Source organism: Numenius arquata, chromosome 11 (assembly GCF_964106895.1).
Source record: "Numenius arquata chromosome 11, bNumArq3.hap1.1, whole genome shotgun sequence".
In the NCBI taxonomy this organism is placed as follows: Eukaryota; Metazoa; Chordata; class Aves; order Charadriiformes; family Scolopacidae; genus Numenius; species Numenius arquata.
In genome coordinates, this window is record NC_133586.1 from 3,916,929 (window position 1) to 3,937,540 (window position 20,612).

At 38.3% G+C, this 20,612-nt stretch overlaps 1 protein-coding gene across 2 annotated transcripts; it reads right to left on the reverse strand.

The window, feature by feature from the left end:
• Positions 1-1,181: 1,181 nt before the first annotated feature.
• Positions 1,182-19,975, reverse strand: ASB7 (ankyrin repeat and SOCS box containing 7). 2 transcript variants are annotated; one of them, XM_074156337.1, is made up of 4 exons: positions 19,765-19,975; positions 11,606-12,211; positions 2,039-2,063; positions 1,946-1,997 (listed from the first exon to the last, which is right to left on the reverse strand). In XM_074156337.1, the coding sequence occupies exons 1-4, from the start codon at positions 19,973-19,975 to the stop codon at positions 1,946-1,948; spliced, it is 894 nt and encodes a 297-aa protein (XP_074012438.1). The 2 variants fall into 2 exon arrangements, with proteins under 2 accessions (XP_074012437.1, XP_074012438.1); XM_074156336.1 differs by lacking the exons at positions 1,946-1,997; positions 2,039-2,063 and adding an exon at positions 1,182-1,321.
• Between the last annotated feature and the right edge of the window lie 637 nt (positions 19,976-20,612).

Genomic DNA, 20,612 nt, shown 5'->3' on the forward strand with positions numbered 1-20,612 from the left:
TCTCTAACCTGAAACAAACAGAATTTCAGAGCAACCAACCAAAAAAAAAAAAAAAAAAATCCATCACTGCCTCTAAAGTAAAAGGGTTTGGCCAATTTCTTTTCTTTTCTTTTTTTAAGTGGACACAATTTGGCTGAGAACCCATAGATAAAATTTCAACTGAAAGTGAAATAAAGCAGGTTATACATTCATGAAATTCAGGGAGCAATAAGGAACAGCAACTGCCGCATCACTTTAGTAATGTCAGGTCAACACTACAGCGAGGCAGCAGTTCCTATTCTCACAAATAATGCACTGAGACTAAATGAGGAACAATGTGTGGGGGAATCACACATAAAGGGAAAATTACATCAGAAAGATTATTGCACAGGAGGCACTGTATGAGAAACAGAATACATTGGCTTCAAAAAATCTAAATTTGTTTACTCTTAAGTTAATGTAAAAAACACAGAGGCTATGCCTCTTTGTAGTGTACTGTCACTGTTAAAAATAGACTTACAAATAGCCGCCCATTTAACAGGGAATGTCAGGAAAAAAGAGGGCCTGAATTTTATAGGCATCCCACCTACAGCAATTAGGAAAAGAATATAAAAAGAGCCAATGTGTAGACCCTCAAATTGACCAGGGTAACTGCATTTTTTCTTTACTTTCCAAATTACATTACAGTACCCTCGGAGGGGTTGCTTACCAACTCTTCCCTCCATCCTGCAAAATCGTACACCCTGGCAGAGACAAGAGTCCCAACAGACAACAGGGCTCTGAAGGTCTTTTGATCAGTATCCTTTTGCAGGACTGGTGCCTTGATTTCCAAAACTCATTTTCTTGAATAATTGCTCAGCATGCCAATTCAAACCAACCGCTTCCCTTGAGAGGCTACCTTCCATCTCCACACTGCAAGTCTGCACGCTTAATGTGAAAACAAACAAACAAACAAAAAAACCAACAGCAATTTTTAAAATGTCATATTGTATAGAAAGCTTGGACCTTGTAAACTTGGACCAAGAAACCAAAAATTAAGACCTTCTAGCATGTGGTATAAAAAACCCAAGGAAGTGTATACCTGCCTTCTGACTTCACAGAAAAATCAGAATTTGCATAGGATATACTTTGTGCAAGGCAACAAGCCTCTTCAGTATCTGGAATATAACTAATCTTGCTCAGAGTTCTTGTCTTCATGGATATCAGATATCATCAAATTTGTGTTTTAAGTAGTCTTTCATGACCTTGGCAATGGGTAGTTCATCAAGTAGTTTTAGGTTTTGAAGGCCTATACACTGACGGATTTTAATTCGGCATAGATCTTGCAAGTTTCTGGGCTGTCCTGAAAAGACAAAAGGAATACATAGAAGTAAAATGATCACATTTTAAATATAGTTTAAGAAATCATTTACTCAGTAAAATCACAGGCGTTCGCTGTTTTCTACGATGCCCAGGGAAGGGAAAAATTACAAGAGAAAAAAAGGTGGAAGTTAATAACTTTCTAATGAACAGTAATTCAAATGAAATCAATGGATGAATCCTAAAAACATTTTTACACACACGTAATTTTCCCGATGCCAGTGTAAAGTGACATTATCCCTGCGAGGATTCTCACGAGGTGGCAACATACACTTAAGTGTTGTAGAACAGCATAACTCCTCCATTTAACTCTTTGTGGATTTTTTTTCTATCCTTGTAACACCTGGGGAAAATAATCCCCTCAGTCTGGCTTCTTTTCAAACGCTAAGACAAAAACTTCCACATTCAACTGTAACAGAACTGGGCGGTTTCCTTAGAGAGTGAGGCTTTATAAAAGTTATACAAGGATTGCGTGGCAGAGTTAAAGATTGTCTTTCCCTTTGAATGAAAAGATAAAGCCTTTAGGCTTTGGATGCAGCCAGAACCTCGTAAAACAGAAAGAAAATATGAGTTAACCACCGTTCACAGAGGAAAAGCTTTACTGACATCACATCAACTTCAGAATTTCTGGCAAGGACTTTCCAAAACAACTGGTTCCTCTTCAACCTCATTCTTAATAGGAAACTGTTCGAAGTCAGACACCTCGAAAAATGGTCCCCCATGCAACATAAGAAAGATTAATCTAGCCTTGTATCTGAAAGCACCCAGCAATGGATCCCAAGGAAGAAGAAAGAAAGAGCAGAACAACAGACATTGAGAAACCCTGTCCCGATATACCCTTCCAGCTTTCAGCACCGGTGCCTTTGGGCCTCCCTAAACCAGAGATTGCACACAGATCTATGTCTTTAATAGCTGTGAATGGCCTGCCCTTTGAAAATCTCTTTAATGTTTTTTTTGAACCCATTCATACTTTCAGTATCCAAAACATCCTGTGGCAACAAATTTCACAATATAATTAGGCGTTGGCTGGAAAACTACAAAGTGCTTTTATTTATTTTAGATCTGCTTCCTGATCGCTTCATTGCGTGCCTACCATTCTTTGAGTTACAAAAAAAATAAGGAATAATGGTTCTCACGCCAGTCATGATTTTACATACCTTTATATTATTCTCCGTCCTCCACTCATGGTCAGTAGCTCTTTCCAAAGCTGAAGACATTTGCTCTATTTAATAACCTCCCACCACGGGAACCACTCCAAACCTCTGACCAAACTACCTGCCTGCCTTTGTGCTTTTTCCTCATTCTGCTATATATATATATATTTTATTTTTTTTTAAATTCCCCAAATAATGCATTGAGGGTGTGCTAGTCAATATTTTGATCATTGACTTAACTATGTCATGGCCTGGAGACAGAAAAAGCATAATAATAATAAAAAAAAAGGCTTACACAGTTATGGCACCCGATGGTTATCCCGAGTCAAAATACTCGGCACCACGAACAATGTAGGTGCTTATGCCGGTATCAAGATAATCTGTCACCAACAGAGCAACTTATTACAGTCTTATTATCTGTATAATTGTTAATGGTTAAAGACAGTGTCTGCTTTTGCAAAGAAAGGCCTGGTGATTTTATTGAGCTGACTGCTTGAATCAATCATTTCTTTAAAAAGCAATACAAAACAACAAAAGTGACTTTAAGTAACTTAGATGGACGTTTCCAATTAGCTTTCCTGAGCTGCCACCAATTAAGCTGGAGGTTTTTGAAAGAGGAAATGCCTTCCGTACAGGGCTGCGATGCAGGCGGGCTTTAGGGTGGACAGTGGATGCTGTCAGCTCACCGGCCACAAACCTGTTTGGAGGGGACGGGAGGGTTTTTGTTGCTCGAGTCCGCCCAAGAGCTGACTTCAGACCCCTTCCCTTCTTCCCTCCTTCTCCTCATTCAGCAACAAACCTTCTATCAGCTAAAGACACCGACATCATGAGTTTATTAGACTTTCCTGGTAAGCACAGAGTAAAGAGATTATGAAACTACTTCCTGTTTTCTACTTTGGGCATTTTGCAGTTACCCTCTATAGGGAGTTCCCCCTTTTTTTCCCCCTGCATGGGTTCTCCTATAGAAATGGGCTGACAGACAGGTATACACCAGGATTTATCTTAAGCACTAAAATTATCCGAGGTAAGCTGGCAGAAGTAATGCATGAAAATAGTCTGTTCTTAAAGAAATTAGATTTGAAATTAAAGAGCATGAAAATTTGAGTTTCCTTCATAAGTTTAAAATACTTTTATTACACTTATCCCCACAGTATCTAAATGTCAATTTATTTTTAATTATCTCCTTCAGCCATGACTTAAAAAACAGATCATTTTACTTTGTCCACTGGTGTTTTTTTCTTAGCAACTTTTTTTTTTTTTCCACCTGAAGGAATGAATTTATACAACTCGGACAACAGCTGAATGCTTAAGCTTCAGGGAAAGAAAAGTTACTTTTGGCAAGAAACCAAGCAGAGGAATCTTTATGGTGATAAAGAAATAGTACTAATGCTTTAAATGTGAAGGCAAACGGGGTTCAGAGAGGATGCACCTTTTAAAAAGTTAACTGCAAAAAGCAGCGTTGGAGGGCATAGAGAACTACAGATCTACATGTGTATTTTCTGTGTTAGGGTACACAATAATACAGCTGTGAGACACTGATTTCTGGTTTCAGAAATGAATGCCTTTTAATTAACATCCTACGGGTTTTTTTTTTTTTGAGAACAAAATGGAACAGACAACTTAAAATACCCAGAAGAAATTGGTCATCAGTTAATTCAAAAAGACCCGATTATCAAATGTATGACATTTTCCCCCGATAAGCCTAAAAATATTTCCTGGGAATGTGTTAACAATGGCCATTGCCAGTGTTAAGCACCAGTTGCTACATCTAGTGGCTGTTAGTGTCTTAGGTCACGCCTTGCAAATTCCAGGGTTATTAATGCATTTGTGATTTATTAGAAACGGTGTCTAGAACACTTACTCATTCTTGGTTGCATCTGAATGAAAAAGAAAAAAAATAAAGGATTACAGACCGATGTCAGTGAACCTTGGATTGGCAAATGAAAAATGTTATTAGTAATTTGGCAGAGTAAGACAAGTTAAATAATGAATAAAGTTCTGTTTAAAAACAATTAGGAAGTAGCAAATTTGGTTATATCCTGCAACACAAGTCTGTAAAGTTATTGAGGCAAATAAGCTAGAAAGGAAGAGAATTAAAAAGAAAAAAAAAAACAAAAAACATAAAAGGTAAGATTGACCTAATTACCACCATCATGCAAAACAGTAATATAAAACTACCGATCACCTTAAAAACAAAAAAAACCACCACATCCCTGCTCCGGTCTCAAAGGGACACCTTGATGACGGCAGTGCCGTTATTCCGGAGCAGCCGGGTTACTGTCAGGCTGTTTTACAGTTACCATCAGGGTAGCAAATACCTGCCGCTGCTGCAGAGCTGAAGGTTTGCTAACGTGTTCACCGGAAGGAGTTAGGTAACTTCAGTCCATTTATTTTGCAAGCTTTGTAGTGACAATAAAATAAATTAGAAGTATTAATTGCAGGAAAAAAAGAGATGTATAGTTTCATCTTTTGTCTTCTGCAGCTCATGCTACGTGCTGTAATGGAAAGCAGAAATCCCCATCAACGCACTTCTTGTGGATGGATTCCCAAACATGTCAGAAAAGTTTCTTCCAAACAGAAGAAATGTAAAACACAGAGTTATAAAATAAAGAGGAACTGCTTTTTGATTTTTTTATCTTTAGACGTAGCAGACTTCAGTACGTACAAAACTTAAACATTTTCCTAACTCAGTTCTTCAACTGCTAATAAAGTTCCTGACAAGCCCGTTAAGTAATTACTAATTATTTTACTTAAATAATAAAATAAACCTTTGAAATTATTATTAATAGATTGGCCTTCTCTGGTAAAGCAAGGGAAAAAAAAGTATGTTTTAACAGCAAGAAATTACAATTAATCCTGAATTTCCACTCAATAATCCATTTCTTTCCCTTTTGCAGTTCCAAGATTTTTCTGCTATTCTATCTGGGACTTTGCTGGTTTATCCCAGAGACGGACAAAACCTACATTTAGGATTTACTACCTATACAAAGAACTGTATGTCATCATCACAACTGCTCTGCAGCTTATGCATTTAGACCTGTGCCTGCCTGTTTTTCCTGTGCAGACCACGCTCCCCAAGAAATAAACCATTAACTCGCCGAATAGGTCTATATTTAAGGATCATTAAGGTTTAACATTAGACCTTGTACCTCCAAGATCACTGTAGGGAGCCTCACTCAGTTGTAGGCAAAAGTGCCGTAAAGGTGGAAAAGGGGAATCCCTACCACTTTCCTCCACTGAAGATACAAGAGCATCTGTGCAAAGCAAAAATCATGAACTGACCCGTTCTCTTACCCAAGAGAAAAGTTAGGAGTAACTGAAATTAATACACTTGTAGGCTGTGAGAAGATCCTCTCTGATGTATTGTTCTACCTACTAAAAAAAAAAAAAAAGGTAAAAAAAAAAAAGTACTTTTAAAAGCAAACAATCAGTGTCATTGATTTGAAGTGGAGAGGCAGTTTCTGAACAAGTTAAAAAATGAAAAACAACACCCGTGATATATTTCAGAAGCCGCCCACGGTTCTCTCTGCAATATTAGTACATTTCTCTAGAAAAAAGCCTACAGTGGTATTTCTCAAACTGAGCCTCTGCCTCCCCTAGGAATTGTGAAAGGCCGAAAACAGTAGCAAGAATCCATTTGGTAGTTTCTTTTTAGCTACAAAGGAAACTTAAAAATAAAAGTTTTGTGAAACATTAAAAAAAAAAAAAAAGTTGAAACCAGGCTGATGTACGGCCGGCAGCAACTCAGTTCCTCTAGACTATCGGAATAAGTATTTATATCTGCAGCTGTTAAATCCAGCCCTTATTTCACAACTGTGAAGGAACTAAGCTACCGCCAACAATTAAATTTAGTTACGATTCTGTCGGCTTTCACCAGGCGAGAAACACATTGATGAGGATGCGCAAACAAAGAGGATGATACCGAAAGGATGCCATCACCTTGCAAATGGCTGTCGCTGAGCCGAACGGACATTGAGCTGTTTTTATTGCAAAAGGAGTAGGTCTAAGTTTAGGAAATGCGTTCTCTTGTACTCTGTAACAAGCAACAGCAAAGTAACTGGAGAGGATATTTGGTTTTCCAGCATTCAAGATGCCAGAAAAAGCTATTATCAAGAATCCATAGGTCTGAAATATATTAATATGAGACATGTGGGGCTGAATTTAGAGAGAAAGAGACAGTTCTTTGAGAAAATAAACAAACTCCTTGAACCAGTATCTAGCTCCACAGGACAAAGAGGCGCTTCTAATTCTTTTTAACTGGATATCATACAAGTTATTTTAAAAGTTCTAGTTTAATTTTGTGTTCAGTACGCCTCCGTTAGAATACTTGAGCTTGAGGTATGTTTTCATTGCTCTCTGCAAAAATAATTCTCCACAATGAGTTTTAGATGTCTATTAAATTTCAGTATTTCTGGCATGGAAAATATGTACTGAGGAGGAGTGTATTATGGACTGAAAATCTATATATGGAAAAGCAGAGTACCAGTAAAGCTCAATGTTAAGTATAACAGGTGTATTTAGCAATGAGATTAAGATTTGAATATAATTGTGGAAGATTTTTTTTTAAATATTTTGTAATGTTTCTATAAATTCAGTCTTACTGAAATTGCTATGAAAATTCACCTAAGAATTTCAATCCCATAATGTTTCTCTATTTCTAGGAGACAGTAAGTAAAGTGCTTTGACCATAATGACAGGCTTAAGATGCATTGTTGCACTATTTTTACATTATAACAGAGCACAGCATAGGTGTGCAAATGGGAGTGAGGGGTGGCTGTACTTTACATGCCACGTGTAGACATTTTTTACTTTTTACAGAGGCCTCTTCAAAAAAACCAAACCTCTTCCAAAGTATACATCTGTATACAGATATATAAAAATGACTCAACTGCTTAATCTAAACAGTCAACTGCTCTCTGATTTCGTAGCTACATTTTTCAATATCACACCAGGCAATTCTGAGTTGAGAGTTAAACAATTATTTGAAAGGTACCTTCCCTCTAACTGAAAAGAAAAATTGGGCTATGTCTTTATAAAGGTACCAGAAACTATACTGGTTTTTACCAAATAGATACCTGCAATCTGCAGAAAGTAATTGTGATTCAGACGGTATTTGTTTATCGCTGATTCAGATAAAATGAAAACTATAAGCCTCTTGCCCCAGTTCCCTGCATAACTCTGGATGACAAAGCAGCCTGCAGTCATTAGGGCAAGACACCCAAGGAAGCTGACAGAGCTTGCAATTCCAGTAAAGTTCTTCTATGTTATAACAAACATGAAGATACTGTTTCCTTTGCAATTATCCACGTACTAAAATATGTAGGTCTACTTAATTCACTATGACATTTCCGTATTCATAAAAGTTAAAACTATGCAGAGACCCTTTCTAAAACGTTCTTCCAGTAAAAGAAGAAAAAAAAATCCTACTGAAAAGTTATCTTTACTTAGGCAAAGGAATAGAGATGAAGAATGTATAAGGATTTCCTTAACAGAACTTTTGTCTAATTTTTTCTGCACATTTACAGTGTTATATAAATCTAAACACAAAATTACACTCTCTAGTCAAAGCCAAAGATTTGCCCTTTGAAAAATTTTTTAAAAAAAGGAATGGAGATGAAATATTTGTAGTTTAATTCATTTGGTGACCTTTAGATCTTGTTCCAGATCTGGAATTAGTTCTTTGATACCTGTTAACATACGTGCCAGATTACACTGCTGTGGCCGTATCCATTTACTCAGCTATTTGCCTCGACACACACAAGCAACTCGCAGGGCTACTCATAGACTCTCTTGTCCACAACATTATCTGAACAGTGATTAAATTAAATGAGAGCTATGAGGAGGGGGAAGGGTTGGAGCTTTTTTATCCCCCTTTTTGAGATCATAATTGAATTTCTAGTAACTTAAAAGTTTCTTTAACTTTTTTTTAAACTTTTAAGTGTTTTTTCTAATACTTGCATTTTTTCCTGCCTCCAGCATTCTCTTTATGCTTTAATATTCTCAAATCCTATTCAACTTCACCTTCAACATAAATCATTCCATCCAGGACTGTAATTGCACATGTTAATTGCGTAGACATATAGACTACCAAAAAAATAAACAAACCTCTGTATGTAACTATCTTCATATATATTATATACAAGTATCTCTCTTAATTTTGCATTAGTGTATTCCAAGCTTAACCATCAAAGTCCTGAAGAGAAGTTCAGATCTCATAAAACTGAAGCATTATATTGAAGTGCTACAAAACAGCTCTTTATCAGACTATCTCAGGTACCAGGGTGGTTGCCAATAAATGTTTTTTGGAGTAGGAAAGTAATACATATAAGGAAAAGGAAAGTGATTGATAAAATCATTGAGCAATTTTCACCTCCGATATTTTTTCCACAGGTAGACTTTACTCATTTTTGTATTGTAAAAAAGGAGGGAGGAAAAAATAAAAGGAAAAAAAGGAAAAAAAAGGAAAAAATAAAAGGAAAAAGACACGAGTGACTGTCTAAACACCAAGTCAATGGCAGACTCACAATGAAAAACTTTGTTGTTCCTAACTTCCAGCTTCGTGCTTAAATAGTGAGACACAACTAGATAATAACTTCCTCTTGCAATTATTCTAGGAGCAAAGGAATCTCTACCTGTAACCAGGAAGAATATCAGACCTTCAGGGTCAAACCCCAAAATCCAATATCTTCTTGCAGACTCTCAGGGCCAATACTGAGTATTTCTGAGAGTTGGTTTCTTGCCTGTTATTCACAACCGGGGACCTGGGCTAAAGGCTGTGATTATACCGATTACAATACCTACCAAAACAAAAAGAAATTCACGTATGACGTTCTCTGAAGAACTGAAAATGTACAAATATGTTTTCTGAGTATATTAAAAAAATAGCTACTTACATGTAGACTGCTAAACAGTATCCCATTTATATGGAGCATGCAACTGCTTTCACTTGAAGACACAAATCGGTTTGATAACTTTCCTAAATCACATATATTAATCTTTAAGCTTAAAAATTTTAATCTACTGCACAAGTAAAAAATAATTCCTGTTTTAATATCAAATATACTCTTCAAAACTTTGGATGCACGTATGAAACTTACAGCTATGGATTTCTATATTAAGCACTTGGTAAAAATGTGCAAATAAGCAAACTAGAAATTCCTGTTAAGCCCTACGACCAAGGCATTGCTACCAACCACAAGAGATTATTTCAGGAAGACTTCCACAAGAAGAACTCTCTAAAAATTTTGTAAGTTTTTCTTCTAGTAAATATAAATTGCAATAGACAATAAACAAGATTCTTCCCTGAAGTGCTACAGCGTAAGATCTCAACAATTCCCTGTACAGAGTCTGATCTAATTGGGAACTCCGCTACCAAAATCCCAGCTCTCTCTTTATCCATTTCATTTCTCCTACACCATCTTATTAAAGTGATTATTCATGAAAACCGTGGGAGACAGTGTTTGGATATTTATGGTAAGGGCATCAGAGTCTGTTTATAGCTGTTTGTAAACATATATTCATTATAATCTGCTCTGCAGTACAAAGCTGAAGTGTTTCTCTCAGCACTAGTCCTCCCTGCTTCCCCAGTTCTCCCTCCATCAGCACAAAACTGGGATAGTTCCAACACTGTTACATTAGCCACAAATTTAAGCTACTTTTCTGTAGCGGAATTTACTTCTCACTTAACATGAAACCCTTAAGGTATGGAATCTGCAACCTAAAAGTAAATTACAGTACCGTTTTCCAACTTTCTGAATTAGTCTTTAGACATTGAAGAAACATTGAACCAGTCTAAGCCTTCACGCTTACCGATACGTCCTAAGCCTGTGAAAAATTGCAAGTCTGGATATTATATCATCTACTAATAACCCTGATGGTGTTAATATATAGTAAGAGGCTTCCAAAAAGGAAACCAGAAAGAAAAGTGTTTGAATGAGAAGGGGCAGGCGAATTAAAAATCTATTAGTTGCTTGTATATCTTATTATCAATGTCTACCTTTCAAAAAATACTCTTTAGATTTCAGATAAAAGCAAAAATAACACCACAAATCATGAAGACAGAAATTAAATTCCAAATGCTTATTTGTGTCCGCTACTGACAACAGATCTCAGCTGATTCACCCCCAGCCCTCAACGAATTTCAGTTTCATTACAGAGTATAAGAGGTGCTTAATTTTCATTAAAACCCACCACATTCAAAAAGAAAAAAAAAAAAAAAAAAGGCTCTTTAGGGGAAAAAGTATATATGAAATACCCTATCCTTGGCAGTGCAAAGATCACCCTCGTAGGATGATAATTTATCAGGCCATCTTAACATGTTTGAGTTAGCAAACTCCTGCTAATTGCTAATCAGCAATTCCTAAATGCTTTAGGCAATACTCTAATTACGAAACACTATTATAGCATTCCATGTTGAATGAGAGAGGAAAAGAAAACTTTCAGGAGATCTAATACACCAAAACCTGATAATCAAAAGTGACCAGAATATTACAAGCCTAATACTCTTTTTAAATACCAGAAGTCACGATGAGTTAAAATCTCTTTCATATTTCAAAGACATCAACAAAATCAAATCAAAGCTACACAGCACATGAAACCTCTTCAAGTTGCAGGAATGAACTACGCCGTTCTGTTGTCTGGTGCAGGGGAGAGCAGGAGAGAGAATGGAGGAAAACACAAAGAAGCAAAAAAAACCTCTTTTCCGCCCTAGTCGTAGCGCCAGATGAAAAAGCCAGCAACTGCAGAGTATTTGCATGATGATTAAAAAAAAAATAAAGACGCTGAAAAAAATCCAAACAACAAAACCCCAAACCTCAAACATCTTATGTGCTAAGGCCATTAATAAAATGAGATTTTACAGTTGACTTTTTAAAAATGACTGCTTCCTGTAGATATTTAAACAAAACTAATTTAAATTAAATATACTTAACATTAGCACCTTTGCTGAGTACGAGATTCCCAGTATCACAATCCCTTCACCTTCCCAGAAATTTTCTAGTGCATTTAAATAGCATCAAGGGGCAGAGAGGAAGCAATTTTTTTTCTGGGGCTAAATTCAAAGAAGGCTTTTAGAGGACACTGTGTCCTGTGATTAACTTCTCTTACATACATACTTGTCACTTCTTGTAAGAAATCCAGACAGGGTCGGCTACTTCCAGAAATACTTATTGAAACAGCCAGTGGGGTCTGTCCTTCATAGTTCCTTGTGTTAGTGTCTGCTCCGTAATTATACAACATTTGTGCACAAAGCACATCATCTCTAAGAGCAGACAAGTGTAAGGGTGTCTGTCCGTCTTCCAAGCGACCCAAGTTTGTATCCGCCCCTCTCTGAAGGAACATTCGGCAGTAAGAGTGATTGCTTTTGATCACAGCGTATCGTAACAGGAAACCATTTTGAATGTCGATGTTGGCATTGTGATCCAGGAGGATTTTCACACAGCTTGACCTCTCCCGGATAATGGCCAGCTGAAGCGGTGTAGTACCTTTATCACTGAGCGGATCAACCTCAGCCTTGAACTCCAAGAGGAGCCTGACAAATGAGTCTCGGCCATAGTGGGCTGCTACATGGAGGGGAGTCCAACCATCGTTGCTCTTTGCGTTAATAATGTCACTTCTATATTCAGATTCCAACATCAAGCGCGCAATCCTCGCTCGGCCATGCATGGCTGCGTAATGCAGAGCAGTGAAGCCTCCAATTAAGTCCTTAACTGTGGGATCAGCTGAAGTTAAAATAAAATTGAAAAATAATTAGAAGGCATTACAGTAATCCAGTGCTGCAAAAAAAATATAATATAATCAAATGGTTGAATGTTAGTCTTTTCAGGCATAGCATGACAGGATTTTTTGTACTTCAAACTAATTCTTGCTTTCATGAACATGCCATTTTTAAGAAAAAGTTAAAGTCACACACAAAAAAAAAGACTTTTTCTTTCATATACATGTGTTTCCATTTGACAAATAGTTTTCCACATCTTCCTAGCACTCTTAGGCTAATTACTCAAATCTCTCTGTCCATCCAGTTTTCCTCCAGCTCTACAATATTACATTTCTTTCTCAATGTTCAACTTTTTTATTTTCCCTTGTGTTGCTTCTTGGTCTTAAAAAGAAGCATGTGTAGAAACATCTGCTGTCCCAAACTGCGGATGTTTTGTGGTCTGGCAGGATTGCATTGTTTTTAGGGTGTAATACTGTATTAGGTAAAATGTTTCTCTGTGGTCTGCAGGATTTCCAAAGCATGTAGGATATATGTTATTTTAGATTATCTTGATAAAGTCTGTTTTTAAAGATGATGAATCTGTTCTGAATTTATAGTTTTACAAAAATTTAAGATTTTACAAGAATGTAAGCATCCACTTATGGAAGGAGTCAGGAAAAATGTTAGTGCAGTGTACAAGTGATTACACATTATATTTTTCCCCCTAACACAGCACAAAAACTCAGTCTGATTGACGAATTTAAAAATTAAAATAAACAAACCAATTTAGTTAATTTCCTCAATACACCCAGACTTCTAAAGCAAGTGACTATTCCCGTGTACCAAATTCATGACCAAAAGGAAAGGAGTCTGCCTCGTTACCATTTCCCAGCTAGAGAACAAGCCAGGCTGCGAGGTTTCTCCTTCCAGCATCCGGAGATGTTGCCTGTCGGATGCTAAAAGGCACAAACTACAGTTTGGAAGTTTAAGGCACTTTCCTAACCTAAGTCTCCTGGCTGGTTAACAAGAGATACTATCTGCACAAGACACTAGCCTTCAGTTGACATATTTTCAGTACTCCTGTGTATCTACTGAAACAACTGCTGGGGTCTGTCTTTCACAGCTGCTTGTGGCGGTGTCTGTTCTATAACCACAGGTCACTTGTGCACAAAGCACATCGTCAAGTGCAGACAAGCATAAGGGTGTCTGCCCACCTTCCATAACCTTGGCAGCCCTGTCCCTGCATCCTGGCACATTGAATTCTTTTTAATTTCCTCATCTATACATACTGCGTTTAGAAGGAAAGTAGCAGTGGTCTGGAGGGGAAAAAAGAAAGAAAAATAGAACAACAAAAAAAGGACATTGTGACCATGCAGGTTTAAAACGAACTTGGCTGAAGGCTATAAACACCCAATGCTCACACACATTGCTCAAGAGGAGCGCTTGCTCTCCTGTACCACACAGAGAGGGCAGAGTTTTCTGCTTGGTTGCCACCACACTCAAACAGGAGAGGGGACAAGGGTGGGAGTCTGCATCTCAAAATTCAGACCTACTGTAAGTTAAGTTCACAATACAATATAAATTGCAAGCTAGTTTAGTCTGAACACATCTGAACACACAGAGGTACTAACACAAAACAACAGGAACGAGCTTCCCAATATGGACCTACTGTGAGCATATCCAGATAACACACAGAAATAGGTATCATACCAAAATATAATATACCAAATAAAAGGACTGGCAAGAAAGAGTACAGAATACAGCTGCAAAGGTGATCCAGCAACTTTAAAGTTGTTTTTTTTTTTAAATTTAAAGTGAAGAGTGAAGGGATGAAAACAAACAAACAAAAAATTAAACACACGAACTAATGCAGCCTGACTATACAGAGAAATAAAACATAAGAATTGCCTCTAGTGTATAGAACAGGAACCTAGAAATAACAAGAGAAAGATTAAGGAAACTTTAGTCCCTTGGTAGTGACAGCCTTCCTAGTCTTCTGTGAAAAGCAGAAGTTTCAGCCCTTTGTGAAGTTACACTAACCTGAGTTAAAGTAATTGCTGAAGCATCCACAGGCTGGAAGGAAAACGAAAGCAGTGATTGAATAGGTGGTTTCTAACCTGCACTACCATGAGATCTCCAAAATACAGTAAAGAATCAGTACAACCCACAAAGTCATTAAGACAAAGATACTATTTCAAAGTGATTTTCGCTGCTCACAGTATCTCTTTTGTTGCACTGCTCAGACTATTCTATATTCTAGAATCCAATATTCTGAATTATCTCCTGACTGCTGATAAATAAAGTGAGCAGCATAAACATGAGAATTAAGATGCAGAGGGATGATACATTCTGAGAGGCAGAATTAGGGAGAAATATGGACATAATAGAAAGGAGACAGCAGCAGCCAGGGCTGTTTTCCACAGGAGTTAAAAAAAAAAACATATAAATTCATGTTGTGCCTTCTCTCTTCCATGCTGCACAGGGCATGCAAGTCAATCACTTCTACCCCGCGAGTGAGGTGCAGGATACTGCCACTAGCTTGTTTAGTCTACGTTATTTCCAAATTCAATCAGATATGCCCCAGCTTTTGTGTGTGCACGTATATGCATTTTTATGCAAGTTGCTGTAATCCAAACCCAACAATTTACTTGCAACATAAGGATGCCCTTTACCTATGGTTTTAAGTAACTTTCTACGCCTTCCCTCCTCCCAAAATTTCATTGCTCTTGACCGCTGAAGTGAACTAAAAGAATACCAAGTCACATAAGAGAAAATATCTCAACAATAGGGGAAAAAAGCCTTTCAGTTGGGCAACCAAGCAACACAAACAACCAACCTTCCAGAAGTAAATCCGGTAGCAAAACCTCATGATAAAAATATTCCAATTTCCATTAAGATTATGGTTTTGTAGTGAGCTAATAGTACAAGTCTCCCCCTTGATTAGGGAAACAATTTTAAAAAGACCAAAACTTTCTCTGTTGCTATTCATTCAATGTTTTGCTGCCACCTCCTGGAAAGCTTTTGAACTTCACAAGGGCTTTTAGCAGAAGTCAGACCTGCATTATCATAGAATTATAGCATGGTTAGAGTTGGAAGGGACCTTAAAGATCATCGAGTTCCAATCCCCCTGCCATGGGCAGGGACACCTCCCACTAGAGCAGGTTGCTCAAAGCCCCATCCACCCTGGCCTTAAACACTTCCAAGGATGGGGCATCCACAGCTTCCCTGGGCAACCTGGTCCAGTGCCTCACCACCCTCCCAGTAAAGAATTTCCTCCTAATATCTAATCTCAATCTCCCCTCTTCCAATTTAAAACCATTACCCCTTGTCCTGACACTACATTTCCTGACAAAGAGTCCCTCTCGGCTCTCCTGTAGGCTCCCTTCAGATATTGGAAGGCTGCTCTGAGGTCTCCCCGGAGCCTTCTCTTCTCCAGGCTGAACAACCCCAGCTCTCTCAGCCTGTCTTCATAGGGGAGGTGCTCCATCCCTCTGATCATCTTCGTGGCCCTCCGCTGGACCCGTTCCAACAGGTCCATGTCGTTCCTGGGTTGAGTATGTTGCATACAACAGTAATGCTACAAAGCTGATGTTGCCTTAAGAATTTGGGTTGTTGTAGGTTATTTTATTTGTTTTTTTTAAAAAGCTTCGGTATTGGTATCATGCTGTAAAGTAACTGTCTGCCCCTGGAACACAAGGTAGAAATGAGTTCAAAATCTGCAGGGGGGGTAAAAAAAAAAAAGTACCTGGTACAAACTTATTTAACTTGGAAGAGATGAAGCCAGCACTTGCCAGCATTTCTTTATCTTGCCTCCAACCTGATTGTCAAACAATTATAGTTATTTCTTCTCAAGCTTCCCATTAATTTGGGGATAGCAGAATCTAGAAATAGAAACAGCTGCATTTGGTCACTTCTAATGTTCTCAAATACAAGGCATAATACAGTGGCATAAACCTTTAACTGCTTATCAAGGGTACCAAATTGCTGCAATCAATCTCACCTGAGACTGAAAATTTGCAACACTGAATGATATTCAGATTAGTTTATTTCATATTAAAGTTGGGCACCTAAACTAGTCATTTAAACTCTACTCTTAAACTCTTTTCTAATACCGTAATCTAGAGGATACAGAGATTCCTAGACAAGAGTCCAGTATTTTAGAGTTTCAATTTACAGCTCAGTGGGACAGTTTCCCTTCTTTCATGACACCTTCATTAGGTTACTCTATCACAGTCTAATTTGGGAAGCCAAGAAAGCAATGCTTCTGGCTTCATAAAGTACTTTATTATATCACGCTTACTTCCCCCAACTGGGGCTTAATTCTGACCACAAGGTTTAGAAACATGGCTACATGTAGCTTCTGTTTTGAATTTTCTAGGACAACACTGATACAAAAGACCTCCAGGAGAGCATTACTGTCCAGACACAGAAACACTTTATGAGCTGGTTTAGGCGGATGAGCATTTGGCATTCTCTAGTTTCTCCCGGGTTCCCCATGACCTTACTGAAATTTAGATACCTTGCAGCCAAGACTAAAAATAAATAAATACGTCTGTTTGGCTACTTCCTTCTGCTACTCTTCAATTTTTAGGAGCTTTAATAAATAACTGCTTCACTTTAATACAAGTAACCAGAAACTCTCCTGCTCAGTTAGTACTGAGAAGTTATCACCAAGAAACAGCTAACAACTACACGCTTTCAGGACTTCAGCTGGTTTTAATGTTGGTGGTTAGGGATCAATAAAACATAGTTCTTGTCCAGCGTTGGACTGTCTGTCTAAATACGTCATTTTGAAAATAAAATAAAAAAAAAGTACACTAAAGGGGTAAAAAAAAGGCTTCTTATGCAAAAATGCAAGATTACTGAAAACTACACTTGCTATTTTTGTGTTGCTCTCCTGTTGAGCTTTGTGATTCTAGATTGTTTCTATGAACAGAAAGAGCTGGCTTCATAGAATCTTCACTTTATTAAAGTGAGACAAATACACTACGAAAGTCAAATTCACTATTTTTCATGAGAACTAAGTTTCTCCATGGTTCTGATCAACTTTCTGCTAAAGAGTATTTATTATCTGACCTACTTCTGTATCTAGTTGGTACTTTTGCTGGCTTCAGCCTCTAGTCTGGACTGGCTTTTTATGCATTTTCCCCATCTATCCATGTCTCCTTGCTCAGCAGATAATCAAAAGCTTCCTCCTATTCCACCGCCTCCACTCAAACCAGCCAATCCGCACGCACAACACTGTCCCATGGCTCTTTTCTTTGCTGGTGAGCAATGATGGAAGTGAAGAAAAAGAGCAAAAGCAAGAGGTGGCCAGGTCATGACTCCCATAAGAAGCTACCTTTTATTTCCAGGTCAATGACCAAATTCCTTCTCAGCCTCTATTAGTCAAACTCCATCCCCATCCCGCTACTATTCAGGACTACCTCAGTAGTCTTCCAGCATCTCAGATCTGAGGCACAGCACTCTAGCATTAGGAGCAGCCCAGTGCTGTCTCCTCATTCCTGTACTACAAAAATACTTCCAGCTCTGCTAAACTTCATCATCCCTCTAGACAACCACTACTACCACCACTTGCCCCTTCTTTCCCACTAACATCTCATTTCTGTCGTCCCTCCAGAACGCCATCCACTCCCTCTCACCATCTTCTTTATTACTAATATATTGACTATATATTCAATACTCAACTCCCTATTCAAAACTCCGTTTTTACCATGAAATTCACACCAGAAAATGACTTTTTCCTTCACCCCAGTATCATTTTGGTCCACAGGGATTAAGCTCCAACACCAAGATAATCCACTTCTTCAGAGGGAGGAAGGTGGAGACTGTGTGAAGAAAGGTAGACACAAACCTCTCACTAATGAGGCAGGCATGATTAACTCGGCTTTTAAGAGTCAGCTCATTCACTGCTTAATAGCTCATTTGTGACATTATGATGTTTTAAATACTCATTATCTTTTATGCCTCTGTTTTGAGGGAAAACAAGGCAAGGCACAAAACAGTGCCAATTTTCTGAACCGAGGCTCAGCTACAGGAAAGCTGCTGTAGATGACTAACCCTCACACTATTTGTTACTCAACTTTCTAGTCCTGGTGATTAAACGCTATAGTGCTTCCAGAACAAGGATGTTTCATTACAGGCAGTTTTCACAAGGCATCAGATTCAGCTGGTACTTCATACAGGAAAGAGTAAGAACAAAAATAAAAAACAAACACTGCATCAGCAGCTATTTATCAAAACGTATACAATGAAAATACATAGGAATACATAAGGGTTGTTGGCGTTTTTTTTTTTCAGATCATTTTCAAGTTTGCAGAGCTAAACCCAACATATTTCAAGACTTGCAGCCTAAAAATTTTCAATTATCAAACTAATATATGTGGATAACCTCAAGCCTTTACATTTAAAAAGTAGAATTTAAAGTAATTTATTAGAGCAATTTAGTAGCTTTCCCCCTGCTTCCAATAAGGACATGAGGGGCTGCCAATATTACACGGCTAGAATCCGTAGTATTAAGGCTGTATTTCACTATTCCTCCTAAGGAACATACCACTAATTGTGCATATACCACAACCTATAAATGCCATTTAATTTTAAGGATGATCCATACATCTGACAAATACTGTGATACACATAAGGGGCCCATATGGCCTCAGGTATGTAAAGCATCAAAAAGATAATTTCAGTTTCCTTGGGACTGGCAGCATCTTAGCTCATAGTTCATTTGTGATAAGAACAGTGCTACAATAGAGGATGCTATTCTTTTAAGAGCACTAATCAGAATGAGGAGAACATATACTGATTTTCATTTTTCCTCTCCAGTAACACATTAGAAGATTAAGACTATCCATTTCTAACACTTTAGATGGCCATGAACCTATAGCAAAAAGAAATTCTGACTGCACTGTTTGAGGGGTGATAATCATCACCCAAGCAAATATATCACTTAAATCAACAAAACAGTTCTTGAAATAAAGCTTCACTACAGATGGAAACAGGAGAAGCATAAACTCAACTGGACTAGCTGACACTAACGTCCTTGCACAAAAAGTACTATTTTCATGAAGTTTAGCAGATTGTGTTAAAGCCCATACAGAAACTTAGTCTTTAATGTGACTTGTTCACTTGCTTGAGAATTAGGAAATAAACTTCCCTAGGATTTCAACTCAAGGACCTGCCTTCCTATAATACTACCGCCTAACAGAGAATAAAAGCACTCACTTATAGCGAGGGCTGAGTGTAGTTAATTTTATAATGAGCCCTTCTGCCCCATTTTCATAAACCTTATTCATTCTTTTAACAATTCCTAGACAATTCTGGAAAAAAAACCAACCAAAACCAACAACCCCTCCCCAAAAGTAGTAAGGTATTAAGATATAAAGCTAATTTATTACCTCATTCACCAAGTATGCACCAGAACGAAACAGAGATGAAGTACTACTTTAAAGAAAGAAAAAAAAAAAAAATAATCAGAAGTAGCCCTATAACCTAACTGGTGCTGGAAAGCCCTACAATGGAAATTGGGATAGAAAGCCGTGAGATGGGTATCAAGATTTTTCTCTCCAGGCAACTCACCTCCATGTTCAAGAAAAACACGGACACATCGCTCTTTCCCTCTTGCTGCAGAGAAATGAAGCAAGGTCCAGCCATTGGCATCTCGACCATTTGGAGAATATCCTTGCTCCAGCATCTTGCGCACGGTGTGAACATCGCCAGCAGCAACTGCAGCCTGAATCTGCAACTCTTCCTGTAGTTCAGGGTTTCTCCGACAGTGATGGTGTAACATCCTAGCTGAATCTGGCTTTTACAGAAGCGTCATGAGGTCACACTAGTCACCTTGAATCAATATAAACCATGAATAAATTAGGATTGGGACCAGGATCTAGAAAAAAAGTTAGTACTACTGGAGAAACTGGATGCTCGTGGCTTGGATGGGTGTACGCTTTGCTGGGCAAAAAACTGGCTGGATGGCCAGGCCCAAAGAGTTGTGGTGAATGGAATTAAATCCAGTTGGCAGGCAGTCACAAGTGGTGTTCCCTGGGGCTCAGTATTGGGGCCTGTTCTCTTTAATACCTTTATCAACGATCTGGATGAGGGGATCGAGTGCGTCCTCAGTAAGTTTGCAGACAGCACCAAGTTAGGAAGGAGTGTTGACCTGTCTGAGTGTACGAAGGCTCTACAGAGGGATCTGAACAGGCTGGGCCAAGGCCAATGGTGTGAGGTTCAACAAGGCCAAGTGCTGGGTCCTGCACTTGGGACATAAGAACCCCATGCAGCGCTACAGGCTTGGGGAAGAGTGGCTGGAAAACTGCTCTGCGGAAAAGGACCTGGGGGTGTTGGTCGACTGTCGGCTGAGTATGAGCCAGCAGTTGCCCAGGTGGCCAAGGCGGCCAACAGCATCCTGGCTTGTATCAGAAATAGTG